Source organism: Tamandua tetradactyla, chromosome 1, assembly GCF_023851605.1.
Source record: "Tamandua tetradactyla isolate mTamTet1 chromosome 1, mTamTet1.pri, whole genome shotgun sequence".
NCBI lineage: Eukaryota > Metazoa > Chordata > Mammalia > Pilosa > Myrmecophagidae > Tamandua > Tamandua tetradactyla.
In genome coordinates, this window is record NC_135327.1 from 66069119 (window position 1) to 66088141 (window position 19023).

The 19023-nt window shown below is 39.2% G+C and overlaps 1 protein-coding gene across 2 annotated transcripts in view; it reads left to right on the forward strand.

Annotated features, from left to right (window-relative positions):
- Positions 1–19023, forward strand: part of OGDH (oxoglutarate dehydrogenase) — a 136221-nt gene that overhangs the window by 44418 nt on the left and 72780 nt on the right. For both annotated transcript variants that reach the window (XM_077118310.1, XM_077118299.1), the window contains exons 5-6: positions 13960–14075; positions 18681–18835. In XM_077118310.1, the coding sequence (XP_076974425.1) occupies positions 13960–14075; positions 18681–18835 (271 nt within the window). The remainder of the gene's footprint in view (positions 1–13959; positions 14076–18680; positions 18836–19023) is intronic.

Consider the following 19023-nt stretch of genomic DNA (forward strand, 5'->3'; position numbering starts at 1 on the left):
AAATAAAAGGTTGAGAAATAATGAAAACTTAGACTCTAGTCCTTTTGACAAAATTGACAGGTGCTTTTAAATTAATTTTAGAAGAGTTTCTCAATTAGGTGTGGGTTACAGTCCAGATTTGTACAAGTGATTGCTAGGAACTTGGGGTACCTTTTCCCACAAAGTATTATGTTGGTGGTTATATCTCAGGTGAGCCCCCAGAAGTCCATTTTAATTTGTGCCTGATTATACCATAGACCCCATTTCCCAGGGAAAAGAGGTTGAGCATTCCAACATGAGATGCTTTGAATTCACATTTCCCACCACATATTCCATATGTAGATTCCAAGGCAGCAGACCTGTAAGGTTAGGCACCAAGTGAGGTTTGATGGACGTCTTTCAGATATCCTACCTGGGGGTGCATGGTTGGGGTGATGACCGGGGTGTGGAAGGTGGGGGGAAGCATGTTGATCCTAGCCAATAGCAGGTCAGGGTCTCCTGGCAGGATCAGTGTTTCCTAGGGAGGCTCTTCCTCGTTAGTTCAATTTAGAGAAGTGCATATATTGTAAAATGTCCAATATAGAGTGTGACTATCAACAGGAAAGACTGTGGTCATATTGCTTAATAAGAAATAAATTGACTTGCACACTTAACTAGGATAATGCACTGTCTTTGCTTTTGGGCTTATATTCCATACTAGTTACTAGCTTAGTTTGGAGGGTGTGTGTTGAACTTGAGCTCATCAATCTTGTTTCTAGCCTACTGCTGCCATCGGTCAGCTTTGTGACTTGGAAAACTTCCACTAACTCTGGCCCTTACTTTCCTCCATCTTTTAAAGAATAGCGTTTGAATTAGAGTCCAACTTGAAAAAAGACATCATCTGTGATTTCTGTATAAATTCTAAAGTGTAACTTCTCATAGTGAGGAAAATTATTAAGGTTTACTTTAATGTGAGATTTAAACATAAGGGAGAATTCAAGGCCATATAAATTCTACAAACAAAAAGAAGGGGAGCATGGAACTCCTCTTTTGTTTATCTTAGTAAATATTTGCATATTCCTAATATCAGTCTCAGGAAATGAATTTAAGTAGTTAAAAAGTAGAAAACATGAAGAATTTTAGCTGCTTGAACGAATTATCCATGCTTCTATCAAGTCAGTCTGTCATCTTGACCAGCTCAGCAAGGATGGGTTCTCCCTCTCCACAGTCCTTTTCACATCCCAGAGCTTCTTTGATCACTGCAAAAAAGGAGCTACAAACAGTTGACATTTAACTTTCCATAATTTCAGAACAATAAAGAGCAATTTATTTAGCAAACATCTATTGACTGCTGTATATGAGGTGCTAGGCCAACAGATAGCTGAAGAGTTAGAAATGAGATGCTGTAAGTGACTTGGGCAGGGGCCTAGCTAAGAATGTATTTAACCCATTCAGGCAGTGGGGGAAGTTGTGGGGAAGATATGTCATTCCTGACAGGACTTGAGGTCAAACCCAATTGGAAGGCTAGTTCCATTGTCCTCTCTGCACAGCTGGGACCAGACACCACACTTAGCCTCCTGATGGCACACCACTTCTCACAGTATGGACTGTGGTTGAAAGCATATACGCCAAATCCCACCACACTTGTCTCAAGCATAGCATTATGTGTTTATCAAGAAATACTTTAAAGACATTTTTTAAACAGCTCAGATGTTGGGAAATCTGAGCTTTTAGTAAATAACAACCAGAATATCTTCTGTCCTCTTTGTACTGTCCTTTTCTTTTGTTTCTGTCTTTTGGTTGCCTTTTCTTTTAAAAGTACAAAAAATTATAGATAAAAAGATAAATGTCCACATACCCTCTATGCAGAAGCACCTTATCATGTTGCCTTTGTTTTTGGTTTTTTTTTTCAACAAATGATGCAGTTGAAGTGGCCTTTGTGGCCTCACCGACCTCAGGCTTCTACAGGCCTAGGAGTGATGGTGGCTCACTGACGGAGTTCCGTGACAAGTACTAGGGGCCACTTGATGCGGTCCTATAGTTTGTATTCTGAGGATCAAAGGAGAAGTTTTAAGTTTCTTCATCCTTGCCTTAAGCAAAGCATCAAAACTTCCGTGCAGAATTTTGGTCTTCTCCTGTCTTGAGAGCTACTTGGCTCTGAGATCTTTAGACTACCCCTGTGCTGTTAGCCCCAGTGCTTAGAGACTCCTAAAAGGCTCAGAGCAGACGTCCTAGAGCCTGGAGAGCCAGCCACCTGTGTGCTTGTTGGGGTTTTCTCTAAGTCAGAACTCTCGGTATCCCTTCAGAGGAGGTGGTCAGCTCTCCTTCCTTTGCACCCCATGGCAGCGAGCATCAGTATGATTAGCACCTTTGAACACCTTCATACCAGCATGAGCCTTCCAGACCCACCAGTCAGGAGCCACACACCCAGGCTGTGAGAGTTAAGAGAAGGCTTTGTGTATCCGGATAAGCATCCTGACTTTCCCCAGTGGCAGAAGAAACTTGGGAAAGATGAACCTCAGGGAGATAGTAGAGAACCAATGTAAGGTTCACAGGTGGAAGGAAAATGTATAGCTGTACATTACGACTAGACTCTTGGGTTATTCTTAGTTTTGTTGTCTTGTGAAGGGTATTAATCTGCAGGTTTGTGAAGACTAGGAATATTCTCTCACTCTTTAAATTCCTCCAGAATCTTAAGATTTACAGTCTAGTCTGTTGCCTGAGAATCCACTTTGAAGAATGGCTACTCCAAACTAGGCCTCTTTTTCTTTTCTTGTTTTCTTTTTTTTTTCATCCTAAAGTAGTCTAGATTGGATTTACTTGACTTCTTAGGAGAGCTGTGTTGGCCCTTAATCAAGATAGGAAATGAGGAGACCTCAAACTATGCTGCCTGATGGCTTCCCATTGGGGCAACTGGTCTTTCCCTACCTTCCAATTCACTTATTCCAGCTGTTCTATGAACAGTTTTCATGTTCTCAGCACTTGATTGCCTGACCCAGCAAACCACTCCCTGTCCTTCTTTGGTGTATGTGTGTGTGAAGGTGTTTGTACTGTCTGTTACTGCTTTAATGGTGTTGTGTGTTTTCAGTTTTTTCCCCTGACTAACTCTCACCTATCTTTTTCCTTCTGCACTTACCCATGCTACCTCACTCTGCCTCTCAGATCTTGCAGTTTTCCAGGAACGACTTCGAATGCTAACAGTAGGAGGTATGAACATCATGAGCCTTTCCCCTTTCTGGAGTTGAGGACTTTATTTGAATAGGATGTTCAGCTTTTCCTAGCATGCAATTTTGGGAAAGTTGACCCAACTTCTGTGAAATGTTTTGAAGTTTTCTTATTGTTTCTTGTTTTGAAATTTTTCTCCTTCATTTTAATTATTAATAAATAAGTCATGCCCTTCATCAGGCGTTTCCATTCCTTTTGTGTTCCTCAGTGCCTTTCTCACCTCACTGTGTTTCACCGCAGCCTCACTTTGAACTGCCATCTCTAAAGCGCCTGGTCCCAGCTCCTGCTCTCACCAGCGGGGCCAGGTCGCCTTGAGTTCTGCATGTGGGTACATCCTTTCCTCCATGTTCTGCTCTGGGGCTCCGACTGGACTCTGGATTCTTCCTGATTCTGCTTCCTGGGCATTTATGACAAGATTCCCCTTTAGATCTTACCAGTATTTGAAGGATAACTGAAATATTAATAAAATCTTACCAGGAGACTTTAATGACTCTTGATTCTGGGCATAGCAATATGGAGGAATCCAGAGTTTCAGTGTTGGGGGGGACCATCTGCCTGTTTCATCTACTCTGTGGTCAGTCTCTCCCCTCCTGTGGCTGAGGCCTTCTCCAGGTTTTGCTAGTAAATTCTCTCTTTCTTCCATCTTATTCATATCTGTGAGACTAGTAGTTTTATGCTTTTTAATCAAACCTTTTATTTTGAGGTAATTGTAGATTCACATGCTTGTAAGAAGTAACCCAGAGAAATCCCACGTACCCTTCATCCACTTTTCCCCAAGGGTAACATCTGGTAGAACTATCACACCACCACACTGGGCTATTGGCATCCATACGGTCAGGATGCGGAACGTTCCCATCACCACAAGTCTTTTCTGTTGACCTTTCTAATCAGCCCCACTTTCCTGCTACCCTCCCCTCCTTCTTAGTCCCCAGTGACCACTTATTTGTTCTCCATCTCTATAATTATGTAATTTCAAGAAGGTCATATAAATGGAATCACAATACGTAGCTTTTTGGGACTGGCATCTTTCATTCAGCATTATTTTCTGGAGAGTCATCCAGATTATTGTGTATTGATAGTATGGATGGACTCCCAGTTGGTTTAACCATTCACCCACTGAAGGATGTCTGGTTTTCAGAATTGAGCTATTAGAAATAAAGCTGGCTTTAAACATTGGTGACCAGCTATTTTCATGAACATAAGTTATTATTTATCTGGAATAAATGCCCAGGGGTAGAATTGCTAGGTGGTATGGTAGTAGTATGTTTAGTTTTGTATGGAACCGCTAACTTGAGTGACTGTATCTCATTCCTTGTACTTTCCCACCAGCAATGCATGATGGTCCAGTTTCTCTGCTTTATTGCTAGCACTTGGTGTTGCTAATTTTTATTTTAATAGGTGTGTAGTGATAGCTTCTGGTTTTACTTTACATTTCCCTAATAGCTAGTAATGTTGAACCTTTTTTCATGTGCTTATTTGTCATCTTTTTATCCTTGTTAAGTTGAAATGTATCTTCATTTCTTTGGCCCGTTTTCTAATGGGATTGTTTGGGGTTTTTTTTTTACAATTGAATTTTGAAGATTTTTATATATTCTAAATCATAATTCTTTGTCAGATAATGTGGTTTGAAAACATTTCTCCAGTTTGTAGCCTGCCTTTTTTGTCTTCTTAACAAAGTCTTTTGCAGAGCAAAGGTTCTTCGTTTTGATGAGGTCCAGTTTGTTACTTTTTTCATTTATGTATTGTGCTTTTGGTGACAAGTCTGAAAATTCTTCACCTAGCTGTATTTCCTGAAGATTTTCTCCTGTGTGATTTTCTAAAAGTTTTATAGTTTTACATTTAAGTCCATGATCCATTTTGAGTTGTTTTTTCTTTTTAATGCAGTTTTATGGTGATATATTCATACGCCATACAATCCCTCCTAAGTATACAATCAAAGGTTCACAATATCATCACGTAGTTGTGAATTCATCACCACAATAAATTTTAGAACTTTTCACTGCTCCGAAAAAAAAAAACCCATGCCTTTTATATCCCCTATTATTGGTCCCTAGTGTTGGTGTGGTACATTTGTTACTGTTAATGACAGAATATTAAAATAGTACTATTAACTATTGTCCATGGTTTGCAGTGGGTACATTTCTTCCCATATGCTATTCTGTTATTAACTCCTTGTAATAGTGACATACATTTGTTCTAGTTCATGAAAGAACTTTTTATATTTGTACTGTTAATCTCAGTTATCATCCCCCGCAGGGTTCACTGTGTTATACAGTCCCCAGCTTTCCTTCTAGTGTTGTATATGACTCTAAACTTCTCCTTTCAACCACATTCACACCCATAGTTCAATGCTGTTTATGATACCATAATGTGCTGCCATCATCTCTGTCCATTTCCAAACATTCAACCTAGTTAAAAATTCCACGTATTAAGTATCAGCTCCCCATTCTTTAGCTTCATTCTATATCCTGGTAACTTATAGTCTAGATTTTATCTCTATGAGTTTACATGTTATAATTAGTTCATATTAGTGAAATCATGCGGTATTTGTCCTTTTGTGTTTAACTTATTTCATTCAACATAATGTCCTCAAGGTTGATCCATGATGTTGCATGTTTCAGGACTTCATTCCTTCTTACTGCTGAATATTATTTAATATTCCATTTTATGCACATACCACAGTTTCATTATCCATTTATCAGTTGATGGATACTTGGGTTGTTGTTTCCATCTTTTGGCAATTGTGAATAATGCTACAATGAGCATTGGTGTACAAATATCTGTTTGTGTACCTGCTTTCAGTTCTTCTGGATATACACCTAGTAACAGGATTGCTGAAGCATATGGCAGTTCTGTACTTTGCTTCCTGAGGAACTGCCAAACCATCTTTCACAGTGGCTGCATCATTATACATTCCCACCAGCAGTAAATAAATATTCCTATTTCTCCACATCCTCTCCAGCACTTGTAGTTTATTGTTTAATAGTATGACCACTCTGGTAGGTGTGAAATGATATCTCCTTGTGGTTTTTGATTTGCATTTCCCTAATAGTTAGTAAAGATGAGCATCTTTTTCTGTGCCTTTTAGCCATTTGTATTTCCTCTGGAGAAACGTCTACTCAAGTCTTTTGCCCACTTTTTAATTGGGTATTTTGTCTTTTATAGTTGAGTTTAGATTTCTTTATATATTCTGGACACCAAACTCTTATCAGATATATGGTTTCCAAATATTTTCTCCCATTGAGCAGCTACATTTTCACCCTTTTAACGATCAATGTCCTTTAAAGCACATAAGCCAATTTTGAGAGAGCCCCATTTATCTGTTTTTTCTTTTGTTGCTTTTGCTTTGAGTGTAAGGTCTAAGAAACTACCGCGTATCACTAGATCTTGAAAATGCTTCCCTAATTTTCTTCTAGGAGTTTTGTGGTACTTGCTCTTATATTTAGGTCTTCAATCCATTTTGAGTTAATTTTTCTATAGGGGTGTGAGAATTATGTAAAGGTTCAGTTACTCTAGCACCATTGCTGAATTGTTTCAAAATTGCTTTTGTACTTCTGCCAAAAACCAGATGAATTTATTTGAGTAGGTCTATGCCTGGGTTCTTGGTTCTATTCCTTTGATATGTGTATCTCTCCCACCACCAGTAACCACACTGGCTTGATTTCTGTAGCAAATGAACTTTATTCTTCCTTGTCAGTTTTGTTTTAATTATTCCAGGGCCTTTCATTTTTTAAAAAAAGTTTTTTATTGTGTAAAATAACATATATACAAAGCAAAGAAAAAAAAATCAATAGTTTTTAAAGCACTCTTCAACAAGTAGTTACAGGACAGATCCCTGAGTTTGTCATGGGTTACCATAAAATCCTCTCAGATTTTTCCTTCTAGCTGCTCCAGAATATAGGAAGCTAGAAGGTATAAATATTTTGTTATCATCACAATTGACTTTTTCCTTCTTTTTTTGTGAAAAATAACATATATACGAATAAGCAATAAATTTCAAAGCACAGCACCACTATTTGTTGAAGAAAATATTTCAGAGATTGACATGGGTTACAATTCTGCAATTTTAGGTTTTTACTTCTAGCTGCTCTAAGATACTGGAGACTAAAAGAAATATCCATTTGATAATTCAGCAATCATATTCATTTGTTGAATCCTGTCATCTCTGTATAACTCCACCATCACCTTTGATCTTTCTCTCTCTCTCTTTAGGGGTGTTTGGGCTATGGCCATTCTAATTTTTTCATGTTGGAAGGGGCTGTCAATAATATGGAGTAGAGAGATGGAACTATCTAATGTTTTGAAGAGGCTGGGCCCTCTCGGTTTCAGGACTTATCTGGTCCAGGTACCCATCTGGAGGTTGTAGGTTTCTGGAAAGTTACTCTAGTACATGGAACCCTTGTGGAGTCTTATATATTATCCTAGGTGTTCTTTAGGATTGGCAGGAATGACCCTGGTTGAGGGTTGGCAGGTTATGATAGGTAGCGATGTCTAACTGAAGATTGCGTAGAGCAACCTCCAGAGTAACCTCTCGACTCTGTTTGAACTCTGTCTGCCACTGATACTTTATTAGTTATATTCTTCTCCCCCTTTTGGTCAGGATGGCATTGTTGATCCCACAGTGCCAAGGCCATACTCATCCCTGGGAGTCTTCTCCCATGCCAACAGGGAGACTTTCACCCCTGGATGTCATGTCCCACATAGGGAGAGCAATGATTTCACTTTCAGAGTTGGGCTTAGAGAGAGTGAGGCCACATCTGAGCAAAAAAAGAGGTCCCCCAGAAGTAACTCTTAGGCATACCTGTAGGTGGGCTAAGCTTCTCCACTACCTTCATAAACTTCACAAGAGTAAGCCTCAAAATCAAGGGCATGGTCTATGGATTTTTTTTTTTTTTTTTTTTTACATGGGCAGGCATTGGGAATCGAACCCAGGTCTCTGGCATGACAGGTGAGAACTCTGCCTTCTGAACCACAGTGGCTCACCTTTATTGATTTTGGGTGTTGCTGAAGTTTGACACAGTATCAGGGGATTCCCTAATTGTAAAGTTTAGTAGTTACATATTTTTTCTCCTATCCCTCAAGGGACTTTACCAGTACTTTTTGATTATCTACTTAGTTTACTCTAGGATGTAAACAGGCATTACATTAAGCTATATGGGGTTAAAGGACCTCTTTCTTATTCTGGGCTCCCTGTGTTTCATTTGTTCAAATGAGCTATATAGATAGGTTGAGTTAGATTATATGCCATAGAAAATTTAAGTTCCAGACCAAATAGACCTTTCTTCCTTTGGTCTCAAAGAATATGTGTGGCTCTAAAATATAAACAATATCTTCCTTATCCCTGTGTTCTGAATTACTTTAACCCTGACTTGATTGGCTTCATTCTTATCTCTAAATATCAGGTTATATTTTTAGAGATATATAAAATATAGATGTTCTTTAGGATTGGCAGGAATGGTCCTAGTTGGGGGTTGGCAGGTTATGATAGGTAGCAATGTCTAACTGAAGCTTGCGTAAGAGCAACCTCCAGAGTAACCTCTCAACTCTACCTCTCAAAATCCAGAAATAATAATTACCACTCAGGATCAAATGTGTCTGCTATCAAAGGGCCTTTCCTTTTGCATATGAATTCTAGAATAAGCTTATCTGTGTCTATAAAAACCTTAGATTTTTATAGGAACTGTATTAAACCTATAGATCAAGTTAGGGAGAATTGATATCTTTACTATGTTGAATCTTCCAATCCATGAACCACAATATGTCTTTTCATGTATTTGATCTTCTTTGATTACTCTCACAGGTTTTTGTAGTCCAGCATTTAAGTTCTATATATGTTTTATTAAATTTATGTTTTTTTTTTTAACTTTGGTGTCCATGTGTTCATTGCTTCTATATAGAAAAACAGTTGATTTCTGTATGTTTATCCTGTTTCCTGTGACCTTACTGAACTCATTTATTCTAGGAGTTTTTGTGGGTTTTTTATTTATTTATTTATTTTTTGTAGATTCCTTGAAAGTAGGAACTTTTTTACTTCTTTCTTTCCAATCTACGTGCCTCTTCTTCTTGCCTTATTCTACTGGCTACAACTTTCAGCACCATTTTTTTTTAACTTTTTAAATTGTATAATATAACATATATACAAAGCAAAGAAATAAAAAAACAATAGTTTTTTTAAACTTTTTTTTTAATTACGTGGTATAACAAATACAACGCATAGAAATGAAAAAGCAATGGTTTTTAAAGCACTCTTTAACAAGTGGTTACAGGACAGATCCCAGAGTTTGTCGTGGGCTATTATATGATCCTCTCATATTTTTCTTTCTAGCTGCTCCAGAATATAGGAGGCTAGAGGGCTTTAAAAAAATTTTTTTTTTTTTTACATGGGCAGGTACTGGGAATTGAACCCGGGTCTCCGGCATGGCAGGCAACAACTCTGCCTGCTGAGCCATCGTGGTCTGCCCTTAAATATTTTTTTAATCATCACAATCAAATTTTTTTCCTTCTTGTTTTGTAAAAAATAACAAATATCCAAAAACCTCTGAATTTCATAGCACAGGGTGGTGCAATGGTGGCTCAGTGGCAGAATTCTGACCTTCCATGCTGGAGACTTGCGTTCACTTCCCACTGCTTGCCCATGCGAAAAACAACAACAACAACAAAAAAAAATGTCAAAGCACAGCACCACAGTTAACTGTAGAGCATATTTCAGAGTTTGACATGGGTTACAATTTCACAATTTTAGGTTTTTAGTTCTAGCTGCTCTAAAATACTGGAGACTAAAAGAGATATCAATTTAATAATTCAGCATTCATATTCATTCGTTAAATCCTATTTTGTATAATTCCACCATCACCTCTGATCTTTCCATACCTCTCTTTAGAGGTATTTGGGCTAGGCAGTTTTGATATTGAAAGGGTCAGTCATAATACGGGGTAGGGAGATGAAACTATCTGATGTTCTGGAGAGGTTGGGCTAGGTTTCAGGACTTATCTGGACTGGAAACCTATCTGAAGGTTGTAGGTTTCTGAAAAGTTATTCTAGTGCATGGAACCCTTGTGGTATCTTATATATTGCCCTAGGTGTTCTTTAGGATTGACTGGGATCAGCACTATTTTTATTAAGAGCATGAGGACATATATCCTTCCCTTGGTCCTAGTCATATGGGAAAATCATTCAGACTTTCACCGCTAAGTATGTTAACTATAGAATTTTTATAGATGCTCTTTAGCAAGGTGAGGAAGTTCCTCCATTCTTATTTTACTTAGGGTTTTATTATGAATAAGTGTTGAATTTTGTCATATTCTTCTTTCTTCTGCATCTTTTGATATGATCATGTCATTTTTCTTCTCTAACCTATTAATATGGTGGATTAGATTGATTGTTTTTCAAATACTGAATCAGCCTTGGATCCCTGGAATAAACCTCACTTGGTCCTGGTGTATAATTCTTTTACATATTGCTACATCTCAGTATTTTTGCGCCTGGATCCATGAGGGATATTGGTTTGTAGTTTCTTCTGTACTGTCTTTTGGTGCTTGTGATATCAGTAATCTCAGTTCATAAAATGAGTTGAAAAGTTTTCCTTCTGTTTTCTAAAAGAGATTGCGTAGAATTGTTGTTAGTTCTTCTTTAAACATTTGGTGCTATTTTCCAGTGAAAACATCTGGGGTTGGAAGTTTCATTTTTAGAAACTTTATTTATGAATTCAATTTCCTTAATATTCAAAGGGCTATTCAGATTATCTGTTTCATATTGGGTGAGTAATGGTAGTTTGTATTGTGTGAATTGGTTCATTTTATCTATAAGTTGTTCATGGTTGTGTGTAGAGTTGTTTGCCATATTCTTATCCTTTTGATATCTGCACAGTCTATAGTGGTATATTCTGTTACATTCTTGATCTTGGAAATTTGTTTATTCTCTTTTTGTCAATCTTGCTGGAGGTTTTCAATTTTATTGATCTTTCTAATGAATCAGACCTTTGTTTCACTGATTTTTATTTTCCTTTCAATTCCACTGATTTCTGATCTTTATTCTTTCCTTTTGCTTGCTTTTTTCCCCCTTCTCCTTTTTCTAGGTCCTTTTCTAGATGGTTTTAAGACTTTTCTTCTTTTTAATGCATTTACTTCTATAAATTTCCCTCTCAGTACTGCGTTAGCTGTGTCCCACAAACTTTGATATGTTGTATTTTCATTTTCATTTAGTTCTCTAAATATTTTTATTTCCCTGATACTTCATCTTTGACCCATGAAGTACTTAGAAGTGTGTTCTTTAGTTTCCATTGCCCCTTCAAACCCTCTCTGGCTTTCTTTGAAACACATGGTGTATTATATCCTGGCTAGGGCAGAAGTCTAGGCTGTCCTTCCTTGCTCTCAGCTGACTTGGGTGGGATAGGGCCACAGCCTTCTCTGTGATGTGTGGCTGGAATAGATTGGTTTTTGTTTAAAAGTTTTACTGTTTTGCTAGGCTGTCCTTTTCCTGGCCCTTTGTCTAGGGAGAGCAGACTTTTATTGCGCTTAGTGGTGAGTCTTCATTGCCAGTTCTTCAGCTCCAAGTCTGGTATTTATGAGGCAAAAGAAAACTCATGGAACTCTCTGCTATGTCATTCCTCAGACCTTATTGCTCTACCTTCTCTTCTCCACTTTTCAGTCTTAGGTTTCTTTTATGTACAATGTCCTGAGTTTTCACTTGTACTTAGTGGGAAGAATAGGAAAGACTGTCTGCTCCATCTTCCCAAAAGAGGATGTCTGTAGATTCATTTTTCCGATGACTGAAGAACTCTGAAGTAGGGCCCAGTACTTTTGAAATTCAACAATACAAGGCCAAGTAATGTAGATTTAGGGAAATGGAAGTGAGGAGCCATCCTGAGTGGTGAGGGCAGTCTATTAGAGTTGTTGGGGATATTTGAACATGAAACATCTGCTACCCATAGTTCACAGGGCTCTTCACTGTTGGAAAACCTCAACAAGTAGATAGTTCTCATCTGGGGATAAACACCTGGCTCTTATTTCACCTTCACGATGTTTTCTTGACAAAATTTGTGTATTTTGAATTCTTTTGTCTCCCTGACCTGCCTCTGGCTGGAACTTTTCATCAGCTAGGAAAATTCCCCCTGATATGATTTTGTTTTCCATTCATAAACAACATGAGGCAGTTAGTTGCCAGTAAACTGGGCTGTGAATGGCCAGAACAGTTCCCTTTACCTGTGCCCAAGTGAGTTCCAAACCCTAATTCTTAGTAGAAAACAAATTGAGTGGGCAGGTAAATTGTATTAACACACTACCCCCTTCTTTAGATTGCAATTTTCTTTAGGTAAATCCAGATTTCCTTTGTTTTAACTTTTAAAGGGTGGAGGTCACGGGGCTTGAAAACCAGAGTTTAAGCTTTCAAGACTTTAGAAGCTGTGTCCTACAGCATTAGATAAATAAATGCAGTAACTCCCAAAACGGGCTTGACTCAGAATCACTTGTGAAGAATCTTGGCATCCTGGGACCTGCTGAGTTGGGGGCAGGGTTTGGGCCTGCACACGTGCATTACTTACCTATCTCCCAAGGAGATTCAGAGACAATTTTGCCTGCAAGTCACTGCTTCCATCCAGGACTGGGACCTTGTTTCACAATGCTTTTACTTACAGGAAACAATGAGTATATTTTATCTTGGCAGTCATATGCCAGAGACTTTGCAGAATGCTCATTTGCAGTTTCACTATTCATTCCTAGAGACTGAGGAAATGTCACTGTACCGAATTTAAACACTAGTGATTCTTTGACCCACATCCTTTCTTCATTCCAGCTGATGAATTATTTCAGCATAGGTGGCCAGACCATAAAATAAGTGAGGTATAATTTGACCATTTTTCTCCATGTCTCTTTCTCATCAATAATTACTGCACTATGAAACCAGCATACATTTTTTTTTCCAGATTGGAATATGCTTCCAGATAAGGCTACCTTGTACGGTGTTCAGCACTCCTGTCAGTACAGTGTTTATTAAGTGGCAAGATTGGGGAGGAGTAGATCTTTGACTGCTGATCACTGGCTAGAAAGCAAGTTTAGACCGTGTGGTTTCAGGCAAAGTGTGACATCCTTAGTCAGAAGTTGTGGGGGTGGTGTCTGCTATACTGCTTTGCTGCCCAATTTTTTATCCCTCTGCCTCAGCAGTCCTCTAACGTAGACTGCTCATGCCACTCTCTTGGTGACTCTTTTCTTTCTCGCTTAGTTTTTGTAGCTTTTTGTCATTTACTGCATACATATATTGTTGTCACGTAATACATAGTTAATGTACTATTCTGTCAGTTCCTCATTTTCTACTTTAATTTCTTTCTTAACTATTGTCATTTGCTTTTTGATGGGCTTGCCCAGTGCTTCTGTGTGGCTTTCTCTTTCTCTCCCCAAAATGGATGTCTTTGCGCCCTTGAAATAAATGTGTTTCTAAGTTATGAATAATTTGTGACTCAACTAATATATGCATAATATAAATCTTTTTCTGGTTCACTTATGACACCCAGTAATATTTTCAGCCTCCATTTATCACTGAAGTTTGTGTTTCTGGCTGTAAAATATTATTTCTTTTCATATATATCAGGGGTTTTGTTTTATATATATATATATATTTTTTTTCCATCTTTCCTGTTCTCTGTCTCTCTCACTCTCTCTCTGTTTCTCTTCCTCTTCCTCTTCCTCTTCTCCCTGGGGATTTCCTTCCCCTTATCTGTCTGTCCCATGTTTCACAAATACATCTCTCCTCATCTGGCTTGTCTCATCCATAATAATCCTGTAGGGTTTTATGGACTGGATGAATCTGACCTCGACAAAGTCTTCCAGTTACCCACCACAACTTTCATTGGGGGAAAGGAGTCTGCCCTTCCACTTCGGGAGATCATCCGTCGGCTGGAGGTAAGGAAATATAATCAAAGTGTCTGGAAAAATCAAACATACCTGTGTTGTTAAGAACCTGTGTTGGCAGTATCCTCAAGAATTTTTTTCCTTCCTTATTCCTGCATTTTTTAAGAATTCAAAGACTGTAAGCTACAGGTAGAAATTCATGTTTTTATGATCAACCACAGAAAGGAGATGAAACAACCTTTTCATTCAAATTCTGATAGGAGTTTGTTTCAGGAGTTTGCGTGATGGTTCCCTGAAGAATAAGCTCTACTTTAAAGGGAGCTGTGACAGGACTTAGAGCCATGGATATGCTCCCCCAGGCACGAATGGTTCCCAAGACAACCAGGTAGCAGCCTACCTCTACTTCCCTGCACACAGTACATCTTTGCTCTCTCCTTCTTCCCCTCTCCTCCTCTACCTTTCTCATCCTTCCCCTTTTATTTGTCTATTTTTCTACTCCTTTCTGGACTTTATGTTAGTATTAAGCCAGCCAGGGGCATTCATTCACACCCACTGTATGATAGTTGAAAACAAAGGTTCTGGAACCGAACTGCCAGGGCTCAAGTCCCTAACAGCCTTGGACAAATGACTATGAACATCAGTTTCCTCATCTGTACAAGGCTTAACTACAATACCATTTCATAGAGGTCGAATGGAGTTTATTGAGGTGAGTGGTCTATGCTTATTATTATTACTGAATGCTGCCTGTTGCATTCAGAGCTAAGTACTGACATCAACACACTGAGGAAGTACTCTGCCTCCAAAGTTACTGCACTTTGTTTTGTCAGATTTCCTGTCCAGTGCTCATATGTTCCATGTCATTTGCTCAGTGGATTTCAGGTAAATATTAGGAAAGTAGTCTGATTGAACCGGTGTGAAATATGCAATGACTGGCACCTCCATTTCAAAAGTGTTCTTGCTTGTTAACCCAAAAGAATCTCTAATGGATAGCTTAATAGCTTATAGTTACACATGTCTACTCCAATTGCCTGGGGAATATCTCCCCCATAATAAGCTGCAAATGTCCCCTTTCCTCTCAGGTTCACTCTTTATCACTTGCCCTTCAAAGAGCAGAATCCAGGGGCTGAAGAAAATACTGACGTCCTCTCTTTTTACTTCCTGTGGGAATCTTGAATCCCCAGTAGTCCTGATTCAGCCCTTTGAGGAGCAGGGTAGAAATCTCCACAGCAGATTGAACAAGTGCTGCTTTATTTGCAGACAAGCTGTCTCTAGAGCCTAGGTGCTCTGGCTCTTACTGTCAAGGGACATTCATACCTAAATTCCAGAAGATACAAGCCAAAAACATCTATCACTGAGAACGCTCAAGTTAACAAATCCAGGGAACTACAAGAGCTTCTCATTCTTTGTCTTGACCTTGCCCTAGCTTATGCTCTTACTATCCTCACAGTTTTTCTACCCCTCTTGACTAAGGATAGTACATTACTTAGCTTTTATATATATATGAGGTTGGATGTATAACCAAACAAAAACTAAGATTTTTGTGGGTCACATAACACAGTGATCAGCTTGCAACTGTTTCCAGAAACTAGGGGAATTTTGGCTTGTTGTCTTCCTGAAATTTGTCTCAATAGACAGAGAAACTAAGAATCAGTTTTTGAGACTTGCTGCTCTTTTCTCTTGGGAATTGAGCCAAGAACAGTGGAAAAAGAAAAGATGACCCAGTGGCTAAGTAATTAAGTCTACCAGTTCATAGCTAAAGTAAAAACTGCTTTCAAGAGTTTGAACCTAATTGTTTCCTTTGATCTTTAAATTATTCAGTAATGGAAATACATCCCCTGTCAGGAATAAAAAGGAGAGAGGAGGGAGAATATCCAGACAGCTGCCAGAATGGGTTCTTCCATCTGTTAATGGTAGACAATAATGAGGAAGGAAAGAGTCCCGCCCCTTCCCAGCACCACCTTTACCAATGAATAACTCAGTGGACCAAGACAACGAAGAGTGAATCAGGAGAGAGCCACACTGCTGTGGTTGGCAGCTCACATTTAGACCCCTAAGGGAAAATGTGTCTTTTTTTTAAGCTGATGGAAGAAGGTTAGTATTAAACATTCTGTGGCCAGGCTATGTTTTCGCAAATGTATGTGTTATGCAGAAATATGCTTTCTTCTGCTGATGGGTAGATTGCGACCACTGTCATCCCCAATATTTGTAAAGATTAGTTAGGGAAACAGTGGACTTCCATTGGCTTTGGAGTTAGGGAATGTGGCTGATGCATGCCATACCTGGAGTGTTTGTAAATCCAATTTACAAGTTCCCAGTTTTATTATCTGAGATGTTGGGGTTAATAAAATACAGTTGGGGTTAATAAAACTTTCTTAGATATAGGGTCTTTACCACTTCTGTTTTCTCTTTTTGTCTCTAGGCAAGATTTCCCTTCCCTTGTCTAGGATAACTATTGTGGTTGGTCATTATTTTAAGTTCAGGCAAATTTTACCTTGTTTCATAATCATGAAACTGACGTCTATCCTTGCTCTGAAAGACAGGGAGCAAATAAAGAATACGGACCCAATTTTAAATCCTGGCTCTGCTGCTGTGATTTTTTTTTTTTTTACTTGGGGGAAAATAAAAGTATCATTCACAGACAATAGGATCCTGTACATAGAAAACCCTAAGGAACTTGCAACAAAACTATTAGAGCACAAAAAAAGACACAAAAAACTAGTAGAGCTAGTAAAAAAAAAAAAGGTTCAGCAGGCTTGCAAGATACAAGCTCTATATTTAAAAGTCTATTGTATTCCTATATCCCAGCAATAAACAATCTGAAAATGAAATTGAGAAAATTCCATTCACATGGAAATGTTCTAAAACTCAATTATGGTGATGGTTACAAAACCCTATAAGTTTATTTTTTACAAAAATCATTGAATTGGATACTTAAAACAAGTATTTTTATAGTATTAAATTATAACTTAACAAAACTGCTTTTAAAAAATTGGAGAATGTCAGAAAGGATAAAAGACACTTATCATCTATTCCTAACTTCTGTGTTGTGATCTCTGGTGCCAAGTCCTCTAACCTTGAGAGACAGAGTCCCAGTTTGGTATTTACAGGAGATTCCCAGAGTTGAAGTTGAGCAGTACCATTATCATAAATGTCAATACCGACATCAATAGGCAGAACGTTAACAGTCACACTTATATTGCTATTTATCTGGCAAAGCATCGTTGAACCTGATTACAAACAGACAGACCAAGTTAAGGTAAAAGGTAAAGTCAGATGATCAAGGACATTGTGGGGGCCAGGGGAAATCACACTGTCCAGGGACAAGAGGCACTAGCTGCTTAGAAGGAATGTCTACCACCTCAACTTTCAAGACCTAGTCATCTTCTTGGACCACAGCAGAGGTCCTGCCTGTGGCTGTGATTCTGAGCAAATTGTTTAATTGCTGTGTCAGCCAGTTACTGTGGCTGTTGCGAAAATTAATGTGGGATATTGAATGGGAATACTTAGCAAAACTTGGCACTCAGCAAGTGATGACTATGGTGAAGACATTTAAAAGGATTTTACTGAGACCTATAAAATTTCTCTGTTGGCCTTTAGCTTTTTTTTAGGGTCTAATGTTCAGGGCCCATTTCCGTCTTTTAAGTCAAGTGCTGATTTGACTTTTGCTTTAAGATCCTCATTCTGAGCTCCCCAAGCAGCTATAGAAAGAAGAGAAGGAAGATGCATGTTGTAACTCTTCTTCTCGTATCCAGCTGGGTGTTCCAGAAAGGCCTTGGGCTTCAAGGAGGGCCTACAGGACCTGTTTCCACAGAGGCACTGGCCTGCAGGCAGAGTCCCTGCATGGCTTTCCAGAAAGCTTCATTTCCCTGATGCACTTCTTTCTTTGGCTTATGGAGCCTTGCTCTTCTCTTCCTATACTTTTTCTCTCTGGTTTTCTTTCCCATTTGGTCTACCCATCTCTAGGCCTCCTGCCCATATAGAGCTGGACAGGCACACTGCCCACATCAGGCTAGACTGACAGGAATGCACAGCACCTCTAGCAGTGGTGATGGGTGAACAGTGGTAACAGGACCCTTTCTTTTGTAATATGAAATATCATGCATCTTCAGGACCTAAAGTTCCCAAGAAGAGTCTGTTATTAAAAAGCAGAATTTACAATTTTAAAGCCTGAAAATCTTTAAATGATCATTTTCCTGTGTTCTCCACCAGCAATACATGGGCCTCTCTTTCTCATAGGTGCTGGACACAAGTCTGACCTTGAGGTCAGAAAAACTGCTTTGCCGGAACCATCTGGCCTTCCCTGGGAAACTGCCCAGATCTCAAAGTGGACGCAGTCCATGTTCCTTAGGTGAACTGGGAGGCCTGGAGGTTGTTGCTGTCCTTTACCATCTAGCTCTCTGCTCCAGACTGTAACCTGAGTCCCTGAAGAAGGCATTTTGTGGCCAAGTTTGGCACAAGAAAAGGTTTCCAAGCTCAGTTCTGGAAGCCCCCTAGATCTTTACTACCTTCATGCACATCTGTGTTTTGGCATGTTTTAAAAAGAAGCTGACTCTCCCTTTCCTCCCATCTGCCTGAATGGGCAGACTGCAGGGTTTTTTGGCATTAAACCAATTCTAATCCGAAACCCTTTTGACCATATGTGTTTGTGTGGAACAGATGGCCTATTGCCAGCACATTGGTGTGGAGTTCATGTTCATCAATGACCTGGAGCAGTGCCAGTGGATCAGGCAGAAGTTTGAGACACCAGGCATCATGCAGTTCACCAATGAGGAGAAACGAACCCTGCTGGCAAGGCTTGTGCGCTCCACCAGGTATGCCCGACCCCAAACTCACGGCTGCCCAGGGGCTGCACTTCAGAGCTGGAGTCCCAAAGCATGACCTTTCAAGCAAGAAGACAGTCCTGGGTATGAGCATGTAGGCCCCTTGACCTGTAGTCCTGCCCCCTTTGCCACTTCAGAAAATCTGACCTTGGGATTTGGACCCTGTGACACTTTTCTAC